Below are 24,672 nucleotides of genomic sequence, written 5' to 3' on the forward strand. Positions count from 1 at the left end.
TGCCCCATGCTCTCACACCACCAGGCCCACTGTTGGAGTGACTATACAGTGGATTTTCTATTTCTAGTGCTTGCTTGTCCCTCCTAACTGTCTAAGCTTTCAGAGTACTGTCTCCTGATCTAGTATAGTACTCAAAGGTAAACGTTTCTGACCCTATTCCATACACTGTGTAAAAAGTCATTGATCACAACTGAAGAAGCTATTTGGAAACCACATGACAATGACTAACTAGAAACAAAGCCACTATAGTACAAAATCAATACCACAAAACATCTCCAGAAGAAAGCCACATCTTATGACTTACAGAACGTGTTAAGAAAATTGATCCAACTAATATTCAAACCCCAATATCGGAACATAAAAGTGTGTTAAGAAAACACAGAGTAAATGTGACAATTACGAAGGAACACAGTAAGTACCTAACAACTATAAAGAAAAAGGTATTGATGAAAAGACTGATGAAAAACACATGCTTCCCACACTTAAAAAAATTTCCTAAGAAAACTCAGTAAATTCATGAGGATACAGGAAGGAAATTTAAAGAATTAAAAAAAAATAGCCAAGCATTGTGATACATGTGTATTATCCCCACTACTATGAAGACAGAGGTAAGAGGAGAATGCATTTGAGGACATTCCGGGCAGTTACATACATACATACATACATACATACATACATACATACATACATACATATATATATACATACATACAACTGAAAGGGCTATGAGCATGGTTTGAACCTAGCAAGTTGTAAACTCTGGGTTCAATCCTCAGTACCACAAAAAGGTAAAGTAATCTGTGATATAAATGAGAATTCAGCAGAAATAGAGATGACAAAAAGCTTCAAATAGAAATTATGAAAAAGTATAATTAAATGAGCCAAATAAAAATTCAATTCATGGCTGTGTGATGGTGTATTCATAATGCGAGCACTTTGAACACCTAAGTAGGAGAATCATGAGATTGAGACCAGGTTGGCCTACATAGAAAATTCTGGGCCAGCTGGATTAAACAGCAAAACCTCAAAAAAAGGTTGAAAGCCTCAGCAACTGACAAAAAAGTGTCAGAAAGAATGGAGAAAAAGACTAGGGAGCTCGAGCATAGTTCTTTCAAAAAGTGTTTCTGAGAGTGAAAAGAAAAGAAGGAAAGAAACAACAAAAGAGTAGGAGGGAGGGAAAGACAGAGGGAAATGAAGACAACTTTAGTTTAACTTCATTTCCAAGCATGAAGTTTATATTTTCTTTTTATAAAGTGGTAAGCACAATGTATTATATTTTTCTCAATATCTTTAAGATGATTTTATATTGACTTGCAAATATAGCAAATGTAGATTCCATATTATTTTATTATGATACTTGAGCTCTAGTCTTTCTAGATAAGTGACTATAGAGTAGTAACCTTCCTTTTATCTTGGGTGACTCTACACGTTGATCCTCCTGTTTCCATTTCCTACATAGCTAGAATGATGGCACTTGTCACTACCCAGTTTTTTATTGATTGAGATAGAATCTCAAATTTTTTTTTGCCTATGCATCTCAAATCACAAGCCTCCTCATCGCAGCCTCTTGAGCAGCTAGGATTACAGGCATGATCCACTGCACCTGGCTGATAATTTTGTTGTTATTGTTCAGGGATATATACAACCTAGAATAATCCTGAAATCCTATATTCTCATTTTATCATCCTTGAGTCAGTTGTTTCTTACATTCAACAGCTTTTTTAATTTAATTGGGAGCCTTTCTTCCATTCTAGAAGTACATGTGATAATGGCATTTATTATAATTGGTTTTTAATAAATATTTATGCATGAATATTTTTGAAGTATAATGAATGCCCCTGAGAGACAAATTTGCTGAATGAAATTTTAACTAAAGCAATAAGGTTTACATGAGTGAAAGTAGAGCTTTAACATGAAAACAAACTTTTCATGTTTATTATTTTATTAAAACATCTGACTGTTACTATCTCTGGAGAGTACATAAAATCACATTATGATGTCTCCAGTTTTGAATTACTGCTTAATTTACAGAGGTGTTAGTGATTGCATATGAATATTTTCTTTAGCTTAAGAAAAAATGATCTAATAACACAGTTTTACATATAAACATTTAGTAGGTTAAAGCTATGCAAAGTCTTTTTTGCTGTTTAAAATTCATATAGCATAGTTTTTAATAGTAATCCAGGACACTAATTTGGCTTTTTAATAAAAACAATTATCTATGAATTTTGGAAAAATGCCTTTTCTCCTATTGCCTAAAACACTTTGATGATACAACAGACTGTCTTAGTCATGGCTTTCTGACACAAGTCCTCCAGTAGGAATGCCCATTTTATTTTATTGCCTGAATGAAATCAAGAATGTTTTATTTGTACTAGTTCAGGAATTCTAAATCTTGGGGGAAAAATTGATTTTCTCTTGTAGTTTGCCTTCTCCAGTAACTTCCAAATGTTTAGTGTGTACTTTTAAGTAAACAGTTAGGTACTCCACAATAGGCATCTATCAGGATACTGGATACCCGATACAGGATACCGGCAGAATCAGGCATTCAGAATGGTCATTTCCCACCACACTGATGAGGATTGTATCTATCCTCAATCAGAAAGAAGGTGAATCCTCTGCCTTCAATGTGGTGGCAGAGACAGACAATGAGTGAGATGAGTGTTGTTGATGAGGTGCTAGAACACATTGGAGAATATTGAGTAGCCAAAGCAATGAGAAATATTTGTTAATCCACCTAAATGGAATCTAATACTTGAGAATTCACTCTGTCCCATGTTTTATGCTAACCATCATACATGCATTAACACCAAGTTAGTAACTTTGGAAAATCTACAACTTTATTATTTGGAGATTCTTGAAATTAGAGATCCCAAGTCAGTACCACCAAGCTAAAGTTAGAGTGTTGACAAGATCTGATACTTGAAAGATAAATGTGGCCTTACTTGCCTGATAGTCTAAAGATCACCTTCTTTTCCTCATGACTCCTTCCCAGCCTAGAGCTACAATATGGCATTGTCTCCTCTCTCCTACCTCTATTTGCGTGATTCCATCTCCTCTGCCTTTCCTGCCTGTCTTCTCGAAGGACACTATTATTATGTTGGACCTATTTGAACACATCTACATTCCACCATCAAATTATTAATTTAACATGTCTGTATGTATGTTTTGTTATGTAATTCAACAGACAGGGGTTTGTGAGATAGGAATGTCTATGGTGGAAGCCTCATGAATGAGGCCAAATGCAGTGGCTATAGGAAATAAGGATGAAGCAAAGAGATGAGGGTTTGGGGAAATGCTGTGGACTAAATGTACCATCTCCCCACTCATATGCTGAAATTCTTACCTCCAAACTGTGTTTCCAAATAGCATGTTTAGGAGGAAATTAAATAAATGTGGTAATAAAGTTTGGGTGCTAATCCTTAGGAAATGAGAGATTTGTGTTGTCTGCACACACACATGCATCTAGGAAACACCAGATGAGGGAGATACATTCTGTAGCTTCCGCGTGCAAGTCAGGAAGACAGCCGTACAATGAGCTGTGAATCCCTACTCTTCAAAACAGTAAGAATTTCTGCCATTCAAGCCAGCCAATCCATGTCATTTTGTTAGGGCAGTCTGAGAAGACATACAGGAGATGATGAAATTGTCACTAGACGACTTCTAGTGGTTAATACAAGAATAGAATTCAGTGCTATAAATGTCAATGTGGAATTTAATAGCCCAAAGGCAGTAGTTGGTGATAGTAAAAGAAATTAACCTGAAGTAGTATACATACTAAAAAAAGAATATAATGGAACAGACCATGCTTTTCTGGTAAACATCACTTTCTGCTTCTCCAAAAATGCTCAGCAGATGGTTGAGTTAGTCCTAAATTTCATTTGCAGGATGGAAAGGCAGGTGGAAGTGGCAATAACAGTGCTAGAAATCAGTGGAGACATGGTTTATGTTTCCAGTGCCTTTACTGGGAGACAGATAGTTAAATTTTATAGACAATGATAAAGAACAAAGAAATTGTTCTGAGAAATTGTTCCTGAGACATAGAGATTGTTTTCATTAGATTAGATTTCTGACATGATGCTTCTGATACCAAAATGAAAAAATCAATTTTGATAGAATATCAAGCAGAGCTACTTTTGAAATGCAAATAATTTTCATTTTAAAGGGGACTCTTTCTTTGTCGCTTGAGGCAAGTAAGCAGTTGGAATGAGGGAACATCTGGCAGAGGCTGAAACACCAGGTTGAGAAGTGTGAGAAAGGGGTAAGAAGTGAATCAGTGAGTCTGAAATGTTCTTATATTATCCATAGAAAAGATCACTTATGTTTGTAATCTAGCATGGGTTAAAATGATAATTTGATACTTAATACAATCACTAAAGAAACCTTTAACATTGTTTGTTTAAAAAAATTTTTAAATCCTCACTTTAGGTCTTAGAGAAATCCTCCGTTCTAGCCTAGATCTCGTGGATCTAGCAATAAAAAGTTGTCATATTCTTTACAGGATAAATATAAATGTTAACTATTCAGTAGTTGCATTGAACTTCTCAGATTCAGATGGATTTGTGAATATTTGCACATTAATCTGTACCTCTCAGGAAGTCAATAGGTATGACACAAGAATGGGGGAAATGAAGTGACTTCCTCTGTTACCACGAAATAAATTGCTGGTGAAGCTAGAAATAGAGACCTAACATCTAAGATTCTATCCTACCCCACACATTGGCCACCCTTCTATTGATAGGCATCATTCAGCAGAAGGCCTGTGTTGTATTGAACATCTCTTCAAAATTGAAGGAGAGGAAAAATATCTGCTCAGCTGGTATTTGATTATAAGTTTTCTTCAATATGTTATTCTTTTTTATATGTAGAAGGTGTGCCATGTATCAGAAAGAAATCAGAATTCTCAGAAGGATACTTGTATTCCATCCTTGAATGACAGGCAGTGAGTGAATACAGCTGGGAAGTGACTCTCCTGATAACATTAATAATAATGGGATTTACCTTAAGACCTCAAGAGAAGAACATATCCCTCTAGAACTGAATTTCTAAAAATTCGATGTTCTAACTTTTCCCTCTGTGCTTCTTCTTTTGACTTTTATATGACACTTAAAAAATAATTTCCTGTTGCCTTTGCACTCAGAAAGGAAAGTAGATTGTGTGCAGTTAAGTTTAAAAAGATAAAATGAAAGTGAAGATGAAAGGCATCCCTTAATTCTATACAATGTAAGGAAAGCAAAAGATGCTATGTCTACCACACAGGTAACTATCGTAATCCCCACATGTATTCTCATCTACTGCAACTTTATTCTAATTTTAACCTAGAGCAGCCTTTATCCTACACTCACTTATTTCATATCCAGCAGCAACTACTACAAAGCTGTTTATTACATATTGTAGACTGTGGGCACAACATATAGTAGACAAAATCAAGAACCTTGCCTTGAAAACTTCAAGTACATTTGACTGGATGGGGTTGGGGAAAAATATTAAAGTGATGAAAGAACTAGCCAATGAGCAAACAAGTAAAAAAGTAATTCCAATAGTCAAATTTTTATGCAGCAAGTATGCTAACACTCTAACCTTGAATATCTTATCTACTCTCTCCTATCAGGCAAGGCTTCTGTTGAATAGACTTATGGAAGATCCTTTATATATGATTTTTTTCTCTAAAATTTCTTTACTGCTTTCAAGATTCTGTTGTTTTTACTCCTAATGATTTGATGATAAGGCTTAGAAAAATTTTTATTGATCTTTAGTGGGATTCTTTGAGCTTTCTGTATCCACATGTTCCTATTTCTATCAAGATCTGGGGAATCTTTAGACTTTATTTTAATAAATAAGCTCCCTTCCCACCTTTCTCCCTATTTTCCTCCTGGTGTGCCTATGCTTAGTGTATTCATGTTTACCACAAAGGATCCCTTCTTGCTCACCCTGGATTCATTTTTAGCATAAATTAATTATATAAAGGAATTTCACTGTGATATGTACACACATATGTGGGATGTGTTATGTTCAAATTCCCCTCCTCTCTATGACTCTCTATCAATCTTGCTTACCCTTTTCCTTTCCCCTCTCCCTTTTAAAGAGCTTTATAGTGGATTTCATTGGTCTACACATATACATATATGTATATACATATATATACATACATATGTCTCAGTGCTCTTAAGATGATTATTCGATTATGTTGAAGTTTTTCTAGCAATTTATATATTTCTATGTCATTGGGATTTTTTTGAACTTTATCATTTTCTCTGGTGGTATCACATTTATCTGATTGTTATTCATGTAATTAATTTTGTATCATGGTATGATGGTATATATACATTTGAAGGCACAACTTTTCTTTCAGTTTTTACAGTTCAACAACTTACATTCTTCTCTTCAAAGGCCTCTGCGCTGATGGTGTCGGATTACAATTGAGTGTGGCTGCAACTGGGTCTCCTGACTAATGCAGGGTCTACCATGAAGATTGCATTGGAAAGGCTGATTATTAGGGGTTCTAGTTTGCATGGGTCTTTTCTGTTACTGATGCATTGGACAGTCTCCCCAGGGCCTGCCTTAATCAGGAAGACTGGTGATGGAATGATGAGAGTCTTATAAGAAGTTCATATATGTCAAGTCTTAAATTGCATATACTGGTATAGGTAACATCCTCTGATCTTTAGAAAGGCTCCCAATGGATCTTCTAATGGGCCTCTACTCTGACCATACTGTGGGAGTCTATGACAGAAATGGAGTCACAGTCTATAGCCATGAATGAAATCTTTAGAACTTTCTCTAGGGAAACAGGTTTCCTGACTGTTCTTAGATAGGAGTTAAGAGGGTCTATATCATTTCATACTGCCACTTTCAGATCCACAATGGGACTGGGTTCATGTCATCCACTTTAAAAGTACTGGTACATGTGCCTGCTTTTCATTCCTTTGACAAGCTTAAATCCTGTGTATACAAAAAGGAACAGAACCAAAATCCAGGACCATTAGACAATACACTGCAGGATAATGTTTGACAAGACTGCCTGGGAAACTCAGATAGATACATTTTCTGATGGTACACTAGTTAGGCAGATCTGCCCCAGACTGTATTTGGAAAATGGCCCTAAGGTGCAGAGATATTTTGAAATCTACTGTGAGACTAATGTTGGAAGCCTGATGTATTAGAATAGGTGGGAAAGAAAAGAACCTAAATGGATATCTATGTGGGTCATATTGTTCCAAGGCTGTAGATGAAATACAAAGGGCTGGAACTGAGTGTTAAGGCCCCTTCAGGATATGCTGTGGAAAGAAGGCAAGTACGCCTATCTAGAGACTTTGCCCAGTACTTTCTTCTGCAGCCAGGATAACAAAATGGCTGCAACAGAAAGGAGCTCATGTCTAAAAAAGACTCCTTCAGAATATGCTGTGAGACTGAAACTAGAAAATCAGTCCCTTTAGCTTACCACTCACCCCTTTAGGGTAACTGTCTCCATAGGACCGTGTGCTAGCAATATAAGCTGTGATCTCAACTGAGTAGAAATTCAGCAATTTTACGGGTGCCTTTCAAGACACTTCCACGGAAAATGTAGGCAGGTAAAGGATCTGTCTATAAAATACAATGTGTATAATTTCTCTGGGACTTATTGGCTGCTGGACTTGTTTGCAAGCTCAAAGCCAAATATTCCTATAGCCAAGTTAATTGGTGAGTGGGGTTGCTTCTAGGTGCACATTCAGTATGTCTACCACTTTAGGAGAAAAATGTAAATTTTCAAACCCAATTGGTAAAGACAGAAAGAAAGTTTTGTGCCTTTAATTGCATATGCCATGATGCAATGTTACATGAATAGTAATTAGGCAAATGTGTCATCACTGAAGATAACTATCAAAGCTCCAACAAGCCTCCCCAATGAAATGGAGTTATATAAATTTCCAGAAAAATGAAACTTCAAATAATCATCTTAGAATTGTGATTCAGTGTAGACAACTAAAATATCAGGAAACTAATGCATAAATACAATGAAAAGATGAGTGAGTCATTCTCAAAATGACTGGCCTAACTCTGGAGTTCCAATTTATAACCTCCTATCTGAATCGTGAAAGTTTACACAAACAGATGTTTTTCCACTGCAATATGCAGATTTCTTATTGTTGGGAAACAGGATCAGATAAATACCTATTCTAACTTCTCACTATTATCACCCTCTAGATATTTTTCATAATGTTTTCTACTTCCCCTCTTGATAAGGGAGGGATCTGGCCCTAGTATCAATGGTGATGGTGAAATATACAGCAGTTTCTGTTGAACAGATGTGATGGCCAATATTTGTTACCATTTATACTCACAGCCCAAGAGAGGAAGACACTACAAATCCCATAGGGACTACATGGCGTTACACTTGGGAAGTAAGCAAATAGGGTGGTGGGATTAAGAAGGAAGATTATCGACATTTCCTTCAGGGTGACAGGGACTAACTTGACTGAATCATTCACAGGTTGGCATGCAACTCAAAGATGCTATGTCAGGAGGAGGAAAAACTGCATCCAGTATGATACAGAGGGTGGTTTGGCTAAGAACCTTCTCTGTAGTATCAGAGTGGGAACATGAATTTTCAGGAAGGCTATATTAGTCCTTCCTAGGTTCCTTCAACTACTAAAGTAGCACATCCACTTGGGCCTTAATTTAGGGACCTTTATCATGCTATCTTAATAAATCTCAGCTATAAGGAGAGACTAGAATAAGAATACTATGGATCATGATGAAAGAAAATGTATTACCAATTTTAGCCAAGAGACAACAGTGTTTGTTATTTTGGAATAGCATACTTTGCCTTTCTTTCTGAGCAGGAACACTTAAGAAATGGTCTTGTTTTGTCTCATTTTATCATATTCTCAGAGTAGTGTCATCTGAGGTTGGTATTATATCTGATAAGAGAGTAAAATAGCCTCTCTGAGAGTCTAATTCTGGTAGGAGATCAAATTCCATGGAAAGTTTACTAGGGAAAAAGAAACCTTATATCTCAACCCTTACTATCAATAAAACGGTCCACATTTGACAGCACGGAAGTGGGTATTGACAGAGAAGTAATATCATCAGTGGTTGGTAGAGAACATTTTTATTGGTGAAACAGCTAATGTAAAGAAGAGAAACTTCATCACAACTGAGGGTCATGACTTTTTAATAGTTTGAAAACAAACAACAACAAAAAAACAGGCACAGTTTCAAATAGCAATAACCCCAGCTACTCAGGAGTCAAAGATCCAGAGTATCATAGTTCAAGGCCAATCTGGAAAAAGATAACAAGATTCTATTCCAACAAATAAACCATGCATGGTAGCACATTGAGTATAATACTAAATACATGGGAGGTATCAGTATGAGAATTGCCATCTCAGACCAGGCTGTTCAAAAGGCCAAACGCTTGAGACCCTGTCTGAAAAAATATCCCAAAGGACAAATTGTAGGAGGCATGGCTCAACAAACAGGGCTTTTGCTAACCAATCACAATGTCCTGCATTCAAACCCCAGTACTACCTAAAAATCTACCAAAAAATTCAGGAAGAGTTGAAAGTGAAGGAAAAGCAGAATTTCAGAGTGAGATTTTGGAAAGTCTCTGAGCACTCTTAAGTACTCCAAATAGATTCTCTCATGGTGCCTCACCTCTACTCTCACCTTTGTGTGGGGTTTATGTGGAAAATCTAATAATAATTGATATTTTAATAAGATCCCATATAATATACAACAAAGTTGCTTGTCAGGAGAGGTTTTACCATCATCCAGGGAGGCAATGGGGTTGTTAGTTAGTGACTGTACTGTCAGTAGCAGATCAATTATCCCAGATAAAATTTTCTTTGCTCCCTTGAAACTAGATTGTAGTGATTGTTCCAAATCATCTTAGTGTACAAGAGATTTGAGCCAGGTGTCTATTTTCACTGAATAAAGTGAAAGATTTATAGATTATGATTTTATCATTCTGTATATCTATTGCTATTTCAAACACTACCTACTAGTTTCTGTGAAGACCATTGTTATCCATGGGGAATTTAGAATAATAACACAGAAATGATCAACAATGATAAATAGCCAGCACAGCAGAGACTAGCAGTTTTAAAGATGAAGTTTGGCGGGATGGGGATATAGCCTAGTGGCAAGAGTGCCTGCCTCGGATACACGAGGCCCTAGGTTCGATTCCCCAGCACCACATATACAGAAAACGGCCAGAAGCGGTGCTGTGGCTCAAGTGGCGGAGTGCTAGCCTTGAGCGGGAAGAAGCCAGGGACAGTGCTCAGGCCCTGAGTCCAAGGCCCAGGACTGGCAAAAAAAAAAAAAAAAAAAAAAAAAAGATGAAGTTTGGCACCAAACAAACTAGCTTCAAGGCCTAGCTCTACCACTTCTTGGTATCATGGGCAAGTAACTGAGTTCATGGGCCTCAGTTTCTTCCTCTATAAATAATACCAGTATCTACTTCACAGGTCTAATGTGTAAGTTAAAATATGTATTAAATGTTATATAAGACCTAGCTTTGACCTAGTCAATCAGTTAGTAATGGATTCACATAATTGTTCCTGACCTTACTAAAGAATGATTTCTGTTACTCAGTTAAATTATATACATAGTCTATAGCACAGGGGCAATTGTATAGTAAACCAGACTTGAAAAAATGTTTAAAATTATATTTTAAATTACAGTGCGTTATATCTGATATGCCTAAGGCAATACGTTGAGTTCTACTTCAGGTGAGGCATTTAGTACATTCTGTAACTGAGCCTTTTGGATTTTGTCTAAAAAAAAATGCACCAAGAGTCTCAGATCTTTAACTGCAGAAACCGCATTGAGTGCCAGTGAAAATAAGTGTGATAACTGCTTGATTATGCAAAGCTTGACATGAAAAAACATTTTAAAAAACACCTTTTTGGTGTTATTAAGATGCATTAGTTTTAGAAAACAGAGAAATCAAGGAAAATTACCACTGTTCTATCTCAATATCTACCAGCAGAGGTCTCATTTATTTCATTATTCTGAAGAGTGTATTTGAATGCCTATATAATGTCAACAGAAAAATCACATAGATATGTGTTTGTGCCAGATTAATGAATCATTGAATATTTCTCAATCTTTGTAAATAGTAGCAGATTTTTTTTGCAGGCAAAGTAAGAGAAAAAGTGAAATAAATATAAGCATTTATAATTGCTGTGGAGATTCATTAGAAGAAACCAAGGTGATATAAAGTGAATCATATGTATCTTAAAGGATATACCTGATAGTTTAAACACACATACACACACACACACACACACACACACACACACAGAGCCCGTTTTTGTTTTTTTCTCATAATTCAAAAACTCACTGGAAAGATAGCAAACACTATTTTATTAGATACACAATGAAATCTTTTAAAAATCGAGAGCAGGGAAGGGAATATGGTCTAGTGGCAAGAGTGCTTACCTCGTATACATGAAGCCCTGGGTTCAGTTCCTCACCACCATATATATAGAAATGGCCAGAAGGGGCGCTATGGCTCAAGCCTTGAGCAAAAAGAAACCAGGGACAGTGCTCAGGCCCTGAGTTCAAGGCTGAGGACTGGCAAAAAAAAAAAAATAATAGAGCAGTTTGATAAGCAGAATTGAGGGCTTACATCTTTATTTTTTTGAGAAATGTGAACATCTACTCCCAGCAAATTGAGATCATCACTAACTTAAAAATCATCATTCTTGTCTTTAGCACCAAATTTATGCAAAATCCTTTGTAAAATCCCAGTTTACTAAGTGTTTTGTGTGCTTGCTTTAAAAAAAAAACTACTAGACTTGTCTTAAAGTATGACTTTCCTATCTTTAATGGACATGTACAAATAAGTTTTGAAAAGCACAGATTTGTGTTATTCCTTCCTACTTAATTTTTAACTTGAATTTAATATCTACGCTAAAGTTAGTTAGTATTCATATGTAGTCAGCATTTAGTTGACTGTGATGAATTAGTCCAGAGAAAATCTGGATAACTGAAATTCATGGCATTGCAAAGTTTTGTATGGTCGTGCACATTTTGCATTTAAACAATTGGCTACAGCTGCTAAATGACACACTGAATGTGTTTAATTCTTTATTCATTTCACTAAATCACAGATTTAAATAACTTAAAGACCCCTTTTTTATAGCACTTTAGAGTTTATAAGCACTTTCACTTATCTTCTCACTTTGATCATAGTATTTTTGCTGGGGAAGGACACTACTGAGTAATGGCAAGTTTTATCCTTACTTTATAATTGAATAAATTGGGTGTCAAACAACATGCTCTTATGTTAATGCAGATAATGAGCATTATCTAAAAAACTATGTGTAGAATTTCTGGCTTTTTGAATGCATTGCACAGCCCTGGGAAAACCATTGGCCTTCATTCCCAGAGGAACCCATTAAGTCTCCCTGCAGCCCTATAGCCACATCATTCTATTTCCTATTTATGGTCTTTGAATTTTTGTCTTAACCTCCTCCATTCTTTTCATGAAATCTTGTCTTAAAGATCTGCACCTCTATTGAATTTCCAAACGCTACTCATCATTTATGATTCAAGCTAACTTCTACTTCAGGAAATCTTCTAGCCACTGCTATACTTAAGAAATATAGAATTCATATGCAATGGCTCTGAAATCCTAAATCTGCATTCTCTTGCTAAATTACTAACAGAGGAGAGTAAAGACAAAATTGACAAAAGCTGCCTTAGATTTCAAGAGAAATTGAAAACTTCACCATGATGGGCAGTGAAGCAATCACAGCATGTGGAAATGATTAAATAAAAAATTTTTTACTTCAAAAAAAAGACAAAACTGAAACTCATAGCAAGCGAGTAATAATATATATGTAGTAAATACTTGATAATATTTATGTACTTATGATATTCATATATGTCAATATTTATATGTAATATTTATAATATTTAAATATCTATATGATATATCCAATGGAACTAATGCTGAAACATAGCTTACTATATTTGCACTTCATCCACATCACTTATAATTTAGCATAAATAGTCATATAGTTGTGATTGAGTCCAAGATGAAGAGAGAGGGAGGAAAATACCATCATAATATTTAATTTGTATGCTACAAAGTTAAAATAATTGAGAGGAGTGGTAGTTTGGGGAGGGATGGGAATCAATAATGAAAAGGATGTCATTGATCAAGATACATTGTATTCTTAAACTGATTTGTACTCCTTTGTACAACTACTTGTAGCTAATAAAAATAAAAATATATTCATATTCATTAATTGAATTCAGCATTGATTTCTAATGGCCAGTGCAGTACAGGCATATGGCCTCAGGGATCAAATCAAGCACATATTTTTGATAGCTTCCATGAATAGAGCAGGCATTTTGGCTCCTATCAGAATTGAGAATAGGACCAAGAAGCATTCGATATTGAGAGCTTTTCTATAGAATTACATTAGCATAAACCATTCTTCAAGGCACAGTTTCTCATCAGATCAAGGAAAATTCTCAATGTTAGTTCTGCGGACTGCAGTATAGTGTTTGAAAATGCATCTATTATTCATTATAAATGCTATTGATCAGGCATATCACACAAACATAATTTTTAAGAAAGAAATTTCATGCCAAAAATATTTACAAGTAATATATGTTGAAAGCCATTTTGTACTTTCCCATTTAAAAGATGGCACTACATGACCATTTGATTTTTCTGAAATAGAAGTGTTTGACCTCGAAATGACGAGCTTTGCTCTTGTTTTAAGGTGAATTTGGAGAAGTCTGTAGTGGGCGTTTGAAGACACCAGGGAAAAGAGAGATCCCAGTTGCCATTAAAACTTTGAAAGGCGGCCACATGGATCGACAAAGAAGAGATTTTCTGAGAGAAGCTAGCATCATGGGTCAGTTTGACCACCCCAATATCATCCGCCTTGAAGGCGTTGTCACCAAGAGTAAGTGTCTGATTTTCTTCATTATTTCTATTATATATCTATCCCGGCTTTTTAGCTTAACAGCTGTACCATAGTCATTAAGAGAAAAAACTTAGTTCAGACATGATCTTGTGATTTCATCTTCATCCTGTGCACAGTAGGCTATGACATGATCAGCGTTTGCATTGATCACCAAATAGCTTTGAAATAGCATTACCTACAAGTCAGTGCTAATTTAATATCAAGTGATACCTCACATGTAAAGGGTTATACATATTTTCCTAAATCTCAATACTAATAGAAGAAACTGTTTCAATATTTCAAGTCATAAAGTAAAACCCTACTATTTAGAAATAAATTTCATGTACAGTTTAGAATGCTCTATCTGGAGCAAAACAATTCAACATAAACTTCTGCATAGAATTTATTCACATGAATAGCATTAGGAATAAATTATTGTAATTCCTATAATATGAAGAAAATGATTATAATTTCTGAAGTAAAATTCTCTCCTTTCATAAAAGTAATAGAATAAAAGTACATTTCCTTGACAAAAAAAAAACTCTTAAAAAACTCCTACATGATATACAAATACACTATTATATACTCATTATCTGAGTAATGATTGGGCATAAAATGTAACAATATTTCTCATTATTTTATTCACTGATGAATTAAACACATAAAACCCAACTAAGAGTGGCATTAAAATTTTCATGAAAATGATTTAGTGCCCAAGAGGGAGATATTTTTTTGTCTTACAGAACTAAATTTCTTTTATGACCAATTAGACAAAGTTGAATTTTATGTCCTATTTGGAAGCAAGAAAGTATAAACCCATGTAACTGACTGCATCTGAATCATCTAGGACATTCTCACAAGCATTGATCGGCAATGCTTGCAAGATTATACAGATTATGCACTGCCAGCAAAGTTCACATATCCGAGAACAGTGCTAGTGACGGTACATATAAGAGTGGGGTGCTCCTGTAGTGACCTCTAAGTACTCACCTATATGGAGCTTGCCCCCACATTGACCTGAGCTTTTGCCATTTGTCTAGCTATAGACAGACAGACAGACAGACAGACATATAGATATATGCATGTAGATATATCTTGCCATGTCTCTTCCTGGAAACCAGCCCCCATTATGAGTAAGGGCAATCTAAGTGATACAAGAAGCACTATAAGGAAGAGAACTTCAATCAACACACCCATCTGATCCAATGGATATGTTGAATGTTGGCATTGCAAGTCACCATATAGACATTAAAATCCTACACTGAATGTCTACCACCACTATCAGATGGTTGCAGGTATAGTCATCTTGTGGCACAAAGAAACGATGTAGTTACATTGTATCTACCACAGAGACTACAATGATTGTTCTAAGGCAATAAATTTTGAATGATTTGTGTCACAGTATTAGATAATCAGACAGTTGGACCACAGTTGTATTTGTGACTTGCTATCAAGATTTGTGAATCTTTGAGTCAATTATTTAAAATTTCTATTCTTTATTTCTACATCTGTAAAATGAGATTAAAATGACCCTTTATAGCATTGACTATAACAGCTCAAGTCTCTTCTTGTTCTCACTAAACAAACCTACTCAAGCATGGTGACTCAAGCCTATAATCCTAGCTACATAGGAGATGGAAATCAGATTGTAGTTCAAAGACAACCAAGGTAGAAAATTTCAGCAGTCATCATCTCACACAGTGCTTTACATGGAAGCATATCTCTGTCATCCCAAGCTTTGGGTACTCCAGTCATTCAGTGACAAATGGTCACTGAATCATTTTTTCTAATTTAATCTTATTGTCAAGGCAATGTACAGAGGGATTACATTCACATATGTAAGGTAGTCAGTACATTTCTTATCAAACTTGTTATCTCCTCCCTCATTTTTCTCCCACTTTCCCTACCCCCACCCCCACCTCCAAGTTGTACAGTGTATCATTGTTGCATTGGTTCACCTTTTATCCTTTGACTCACCATTTTGATGTTCCCATTCCCTTCTCTACTTCAGATAAAGATATAGGCAATACCATGGGTAACAAAATACAGTGGCAACAGGGGCTAAACCACAGGGAAGAAAAACACAAGAAAAAAAGAAATAATTTTACATAGTATATGAAAAATAACAACAACAATGAAAAATCACATGTTTCCATATCTTGGAGTTCATTTTGCTTAGCATCTTATATTACATGATCATATGTACATAGCTATTGAGCTATTGTGTTCCTCTGCTAGGTCTATCCTAGATATATACTAATTATTACCGATGAGGGAAATCATAGTTTTATGTTTCTTTTGATCTGGCTCACTTCACTTAGTACAATTTTTTCAACTGAATCTTAACTACTCATTTTGCAGATATCAGGACCAAAATTATGGCCAGGCTAAGCAAGACATTCATTAGCTTTCATCTCAACCAGTAAAGCTGGGCATAGAGTATCCACTTGTTATCCCCAATATGATGCAAGAAGCACCAAGAGATGTACTACATCCCACAACAAATGTAAAACACACTATGAAAGTACCTAAAACAAAAAGAGTTGGAGGTGTAGCTAAAGTGAGAGCCTTGAGCTCAAAGCCCACAATGCCAAGAGAAAAAGAAGAGAGAGAGAGAGAGAGAGAGAGAGAGAGAGAGAGGAGGGGAGGGAGGGAGGGAGATAGGAAGGGAGGGAGAGAGGGAGGAAAAAGGAAGGAAGGAAGGAAGGAAGGAAGGAAGGAAGGAAGGAACAGTGGAAGAAACAGAGACACAGAAATAGCATACTAAATCAGGAAGCATTTTGATATAGTTGTCATTAATTTATTTTGAACATATACATATATAGATGATTGGATGGATATACATAGTGAAATTAGGGTATATTAAAAGAAAAAAGATGTGTCACTCAATGAAACCATAGAAATTATTTGTCCTACATTAACTGCACAAATTAAATAATAATCTTTAATATTTGTCTGGCAGTTTGAAGTAGGTCATTTTACTCACATCTTTCAAAAACAGTGATTAGATCTTTAGCAATCTCAACCAAAATAAAAAAGGTGGCCTGAATTTAGCAATGTTTGTGTCATCTACAAGTCAAGGCCCTTGTCCAACTTCTTAAGAAAATCCCATCTCATTTAGAGGGAAATTGAGGAAAGATAGATTATAATGCTGTTGAGAGTGATCACCATTAATGTTGGGACTAGTGAGGATGAAGCCCATAGAAGTGGGATGTAGCACTTCCATGGTAGGCAGTGAGGATGGAGAAGGAAATTATTCCTGCAAAGATAAGCCTGCAGTTCATACTATTGCCATCTTGACTAAAGTGCTATGGGATTGTTGGGAGAAAAGCAATACATAAATGAATGCCTCACTCCCATAAATACATGGTAATTGCAGCAAGATTGGCCTTAAGTACCTAAGAGATAGCTAGCAATTAATGTTCCCTAAAGACTACCCCATTGCATACAAAATAATACTGATGAAGATAAAGATGCAGTGTGGGTTTACAGGGGCAGCTTTATAGAATATCCTGGGGTCTGAGAAGCAAATACATTGACTATTGGTTAAAAGAAATACAGACTATAAAGTGTGTTCATAAGAATCTTTTGTGAATTCTTAATATATACTCAATTTTATTGGGTATAGGTCTTTTCCATTAGATATAATATATCACATTGTTCTTGCCATCACTTTTGCTCTCTGGCCATATACCTGATTTTATTCTAAACATGAAAGCTAAATGATTAAAAGCTAAATTATGTAAAAAGACTTTCTGATAAAAGTTGAACATCTTTATGTGATACACATCACAATTTCATTAACCTGTTAAGATACAAATGATAGGAAAAGAGAATAATCAGCCTGTAACCAGATGCTTAGCATAATTTTTTCCAGGAGAAACCAACAGAAGCCATCAGTTACAAGAGAACCTTGAAGCGATAAGTGGCACAAACAGTAGCAATTTGTAACAGATAATGTACATACCAGTGTTTTAACTGTATAACCAGGAGAGTAAGAGCTATCTTTCTATAAGAACAAATCGCAGTTTTATGATGAAGAAATACACTTTAGAAAACTAAGCCCTGCGGTTTGAATTCATAATGATGCATCCCAGGAGAAAGAGAAATAATTGTCTGTCTTCCAACTAATTATGTAATAACTACATTCAGGTACACCAGCTGTATCTCAACAAAATCATAATCCAGAAAAGAGTAACATAGAACAATCTGGGTGGCTTGGAATATGGCCTAGTGACAAGAGTGCTTGCCTTATATACATGAACCCCTGGGTTCAATTTTCCAGCACCACATATATAGAAAACAGCCAGAAGAGGCACTATGGCTCAAGTGGCAGAGTGCTAGCCTTGAGAAAAAAAAGAAGCCAAGGACAGTGCTTAGGCACTGAGTCCAAGGCCCAGGACTGGTGTAAAAAAAAAAAAAAAAAAAAAAAAAAAAACCTCTCAAGACAGAGAACAATCTGAATAGTACCTCAAACATTATGTCATTACATCATAAGATATTCTGAAAGATCACGCTGTATTGAAGCAGTAACAGAATGTTCTGAATCTGCTCAGCACCTCATGATATGTTCAGGAATAGTGCTATTTCCAGAAAGATATGGTGGGGAAATTCCAAACAATCAAAAACACAATAGTACCTGTATACAAATTGTCTCTCAGGTCCCAGAAGTTAGCTGATTGTAACAAGATAGACATTTTTTGTTGTCATTTATATACCTGTCTTATATCTGAATGAATTTGGACACAATGCACACCCTCACTAGGTCTTAACTTGTTTTCTCTGCCAAAAGGCTGAATAGTGCCAGTTAACTAATAATTTATAATTCTATTCCTTTGACAAGAGAAAAGAGTCACAAAATATTAGTGAAGTATGCCCATGAGCCTTCAACTTTAGGATGCATGTACATTTATCTTGATGATTCAAGAAGTTAGAGAGGTTCATGAAGAAGCTGAAAAAGGAAAAGACATTAGTTTAAGTTTATAAATTATTATCTGGAAGAAAGAAAAGTGATAGCTGATTTTTTTTCTACCAGCCAAATCCCATTTTAGATATTATGTTAGCTCACCTTCTGTCACTGTGAAGTAATAACTAGCATGAGTAGCATAAAAGGCTCATGTTTGTTCCAAATTTGGGAGTTTCCAGTCCCAGACTGACGGGCCCCATTGTTGAAGAACTATGATACTGGAGCCAATCATGCTGAGAATACGTGGCAGATCAAAACAATGCAGGGCATGATGGGAAGCAGAAATAGGGATTTGAAGCCTCACAAGTCTCTTGGAATTCTTTCCCTACTGGCCTGAGGCTCTGCCATTTACCCTTACTTCCTAAAGTCTCACCACTGCCAATTTGCCATCCTGGGATTCAAGCCATCAACATGGATCTTTACATAAGAGTAGCTAACATTAATGATAGCATTGATATAGTATATACAGAGTAGGAAATAAATCAGTTTGTAAACCTGTTTCTAATAAGGGACATTAAATATTATTCCCCTGACAGTCAGCTACTCAGCAATATATAGTAGTTTAAAATTTGGTGGGTATTGCTTTGGTTTACAGAAAGACTATTTACCAAATACCAGCAGATATCACAAATTGTCATCAATTAAAACCTTGAGATCCAGTGAAAAATTGTTCCAGCTTTCTAGAGAAGCTCATTTTCCAATGACAATCCACTAGGATCCACAAATGTAGATCGTTTTTTTCTTAAAACAGTGTGATATGTGTTTGTATGGGTATGAGTAATCCTTAGTGTGTTCATGCACTCCTTACTTATTCAGCAAATATTTACTGAATGCATGCTTATCTAATCGCTATCAGTAGAGTAGTAAAAAAGAGCCACCTGCTGGAGAAGACAAAAGTAATCTTATATAATTGTAATTTTAGAGAGCAGAAGCTCAATGTAATAAGAGAACAAACCATGCCTAAATGTGGTAGGAGAGATTTTCTCAGTCTTTTAAGTTTAGGACCCAATACCACTAAAAGAAAAAACTTGAGCATGGTATTTCATGCATCTGATTCTAGTTACACAAGAGGCAGAGGAGAGAGGAGCTTAGTCTAAGACCCAATAAACCAAAGCTATAAAGATTGGGGTTTGGCTCAAATGACCCTGAGTTCAAACCTCAATAACACCAAAAGAGGATTAGAATAAGGTGATGTCATTATAGATCACAGTGGATTGGATCAGCATCAACAAAAAAAAATATGTGGCAGGTAAAATAATATAAAGGTTGTTGCATTTACTCAAATGAAAAACAATGAGAAAATATCTTAAATAAGCCAATATACAAAGAAAGAAAGAAATAGACTCAAGACCTATTTCCAAGGTTAAATGAAGAGATTTCAATTACAGTATGGGGACTTGAGGAATGGTACAGGGAAAATGAAGAAAGAGGATATAGCTTCAAATGCCTTCCAGAGTTTTGTCTGCTGTAACTAAGATGAAGAGAAAGTTCTGGAGAGAGAACACATAACAGATTTACAGATCTAGTGGTTTTTGATTTGGGCATGTCAAATTTGAGCTATCCAAACCACTGGGTTAGACACTTCCAGCAGAACCCTGGAGCCTTGCTAAAGGTTGGACCACAGGTACAAATGAGAGAATACTGAGGAGGTGATGGTTGGTGGCCAAAAGACAGAACATTGAAATTTAGCATGGAGTGGCATACTGAATAAGAGAGAAAAGAACAAATTACAAGAAGGGAACAGGTTTTGAGGAATGAGGGAAGGAAAGGGTGAGAAAATAACATTTGAAACCAACTGTTATAAGGTTTTGAGAAGCCAGCTATTGAGGAAGGCAATTTGGAAGGTATAGTCCCTTATGAACACCATGAGGCTAAAGACCAAGTATGATGGATATGTATACATTGCAATGAGACTAATAGCTTTAACACTACAAACTGGGTTACTGATGATATCTTAACTTGCAATTAGTGGACATTCTTTTTTTTTTTTTTTTTTTTTGCCACTCCTGGGCCTTAACTCAGGGCCTGAGCACTGTCCCTGTCTTCTTTTTGATCAAGGCTAGCCCTCTACCACTTGAGCCACAACGCCACTTCTGGCTGTTTTCTATATATGTGGTGCTGGGGAATCAAACCCAGGGCATCATGTATACAAGGCAAGCACTCTTGCCACTAGGCCATATTCCCAGTCTGTGGACATTCTTTAATTTGCTCAATACTCAAATAATGTTTAAGTGCCAGGCCAGAGTAGCTTAAATATCTCAAGCCTTAGATATTCAGAAATAAATCCTAAGTTCCTCTCCTCCTAAATCAGATTCCTAGGTCTACCTCTGACTTTATTTTTCTAATCATACACTGTGTTCATCTTCATTACTTTTCTTTTCTTTTCTTTTTTTTTTTTTTTTTTTTTTTTGCCAGTCCTGGGCCTTGGACTCGGGGCCTGAGCACTGTCCCTGACTTCTTTTTGCTCAAGGCTAGCACTCTGCCACTTGAGCCACAGCACCATTTCTGGCTGTTTCCTATATACGTGGTGCTTGGCAATTGAAGCCAGGGCTTCATGTATACGAGGCAAGCACTCTTGCCACTAGGCCATATTCCCAGACACTATGTTCATCTTAAATGAACTTTTTCTCATGTTCACTATGCTTCTGATCTTTTTGTACATCCACAATGACTTAGAAGATAAATAAATATCAAGATGATCTTAGCCAAGTATGAAGCCAATGACTGAAATATGAACTCTGTGCTCTCTGAAAGACTCCCCTTTTTTTGGTGTTACCAGACTCTCTCTCTCTTTCTCTCTCTCTCTCTCTCTCTCTCTCTCTCTCTCTCTCTCTCTCTCTCTTTCTCTCTCTCTCTCATTAAACAATGTCAAAAGTGAGGTAAGAAATGTATGCACTACCTTATATATGAAACTCCTCTGTACATCACTTTGACGATAAAGAAAGGAATAAAATTAACAAGTGAGATCACTGGCTGAGATGGTAGACAGTTGAGATATGGTTAAAATGTTTGAAATAGCTCCTGAGAGAGAATGTGGCAGAAAGCTGACTAGACCAGGCTAGACCATGCTAGAAAGGTCGAGAGCATCCTGAGGTCTCAGGAATCTGTAGATTATGCAGACACAGCTGCCCTGTATCAAGGAGGGAGAAGAGATAAGATTGTAAAAGAAAAAAAAATAAGAAGAAGAAGAAGAAGTAAGAAGAAATCTGACCTGAGATGAAAGATTCTGACAAGAAGCAGTGATAAATTTGAAACTTTCATTTACTTATTTATTTTTACTGCCTTTAAGGATTTACTCTTTGGTCTTGCTGAAAATAGTGATGAATTGTTCTTGTGCAATACAAGGAGTCTCAGGGGATTCATAATACATATACCACAAAGTGCTTTCCTCTTTGGAATGATCACAGATACATATTAATAGGCATAAGATGGACCCAATGTGACTGTAACTGATAATAACAAGATGACATAGCCTGGTGGCCTTGGCACTGCATCCTGTTCAAGCATTGTTGGGGCTAATTGGGATCAACAGCATGTTTTCTTTTGGCAAGAGGATACTTTTCTCCTTAGATGAGAGAAGAAACTTTTTGTGTGTTCAGGAGAAATGTATTCCCTCCAGTGTTTAAGCATCTGGATTTCCTCAAGATCAGTCATTTAATTACCTCCCTAGACCTACCTCTAACCTCCACCCTCCTTCTGCGGTTCTCCCTCATCCCTCAACTATCCAGCTAATTATCAGGATAAGTAGGAACAGGTGTGGGGTTTTTTTTTTGGTGGTTTGTTTTTTTTTTAACATAGTGACAGTCTTTTCGATATGAAGGTAACCCTGAAAATTGTAAGAAAGAGGAAAAAGAAGAGAAGATAAATACAATTTTATAATTATAAAAGATTTCCTTTTAATACTATTAAATATCAAACAAAATGGAATGAAGCCACCTAGAGTGACATAAAAACAAATTCCAGCCAGGCACTGGTAGCACAGCCCTGTAATCCCAGTTTTTCAGAAGGCTGAGATCTGAGGATTGAGGTTCAAAGCCAGTCCGGGAAGGAAAGTCCATGATACACTTACCTCTTATCTCAAATTACCAAGAAAGCTGGAAGTAAAGCTGTGGCCTAATTGGTAGAGGATTAGACTTGAGAAAAAAGTGTAGGCACAATGCTCATACCCTGAGTTCAAGGCCTGGGACACCCACCAAAACTAAAAGAATTTTAAAAATCCTTACATATCATCTCTAAGACAAGACTTATTCTGAATGGTATGGTCAATTTGAATTTAGGTAGTACTATAGATAAAATAAATAAATCCATCTTAAATGCATGAATTTTTACCCATGAATTCAAGAGAATAAGAACCAACCTGTCAAACTACGGGGTAACACAATCAGTCATTTCTAAAGAAATCCACGTGGTTCCGAACAGTCTTCTGAATACCTGCATAACCAGCCTGATTTCTAGTTTTTAAAAATGAACTTGAATGTCAGAATTTTAACAAGGTCTTCATTTAATTCCATGATTTTTTTTATTTTGGTTCTGAGGCTTGAAGGCAGGACTAAGTGTATTTCAATGCTTGTTTGACACCAGTATTGCTGTTGCTGCTGCTTTTGTTTTGAAATACGTTATTATGAATTTTTTTAAGTTTTCATTTTGATACCATTTCAGGACAAAAAATGTTATGAAAGTAATATATTTCCTGTATAACTTTCAATTGGTTACCCCTGGTTTTACAAAACCTAGCAAACCAAGAAATAAGCCAAGAATGGTTGCCATGCTTATGATCATAGCAGTCAAGAGGCTAAGGCAAAATAATCATGAATTCAATACCTGCCAGGTTCAACACTCTGTCTTAAAAAAGGGTGGGAGGAGAACAGGTGCCTGTGGCTCACACCTGTAATCCTAGCTATTCAGGAGGCTGAAATCTGAGGATCACAGTCCAAAGCCAGCCCAGGCAGGAAAGTCCATGAGACTCTTATCTCCAATTAACCTCCAGAGAATCAGAAGAGATGCTGTGGTTCAAGTAGCAGAACTGGATAGCTCAGAGACAGGGCTGTGGCCCGGGCCCCACGACCAACCCAAAGAGGAGGGGGAGGGGGAGGGGGGAGGGGGAGAGGAAGGGGGAGGGGGGAGGGGGAGGGGGAGGAGGAGCAGAAGGCAAGAAATGAACAAAAATTAAATACTAGTACAAAACTACTAATGAAACTGTAGACTTTCATTCATATTTTATTAGCATTGTTTCCACTGGTATCCTCTTTCCTTGTTCAAAGATACACTACAGGATGTACTCACTGCCCTCTTACGTAACTGTACCCCTTTTGCACAACACCTTGTCAACAAAGTTTAATTAATTAATAAAAAAAAAGATACACTGCAGGATTGCAGGTTACATCTCCTTTTTCTCTCCCCATCAATGACTTGTTTTTTAGTCTTTCTTTGTCTTTGACCTTGACACATTTCTGGAGTACTGAATACTGACCAGTTTTGTTTTTTTCTTTTCTCAAATGTCCTTCACTTTACCTAAGCCTATTGTTTACTCATGATTAGCCTTAGGCTATGTATTTCTCTCTCATTTTTTTTTTGGCAGGAGCGTCACACAAACCATGTATTCTTTATGTTTTGTAAGAAAGGACATGATGTCCATATTCTTATTTTGAGAATATTATCAGAGGTCACAGACATAGGGTGTATTCTAGGTTATACCACTGAAGTGTTACTTTTTTCACTTTAATAATTAATACATACTTAGAGGAAAGATACTGTAGACTAGGGAAATACCCTACTTTCCTCAAACATTTGCTTACT

General features: G+C 36.2%; 1 protein-coding gene across 2 annotated transcripts in view; it reads left to right on the forward strand.

Annotated features, from left to right (window-relative positions):
• Positions 1 to 24,672, forward strand: part of Epha6 (EPH receptor A6) — a 711,982-nt gene that overhangs the window by 510,203 nt on the left and 177,107 nt on the right. For both annotated transcript variants that reach the window (XM_048346467.1, XM_048346468.1), the window contains exon 11: positions 13,725 to 13,910. In XM_048346467.1, the coding sequence (XP_048202424.1) occupies positions 13,725 to 13,910 (186 nt within the window). The remainder of the gene's footprint in view (positions 1 to 13,724; positions 13,911 to 24,672) is intronic.

This window comes from Perognathus longimembris, chromosome 5, assembly GCF_023159225.1.
Source record: "Perognathus longimembris pacificus isolate PPM17 chromosome 5, ASM2315922v1, whole genome shotgun sequence".
NCBI lineage: Eukaryota > Metazoa > Chordata > Mammalia > Rodentia > Heteromyidae > Perognathus > Perognathus longimembris.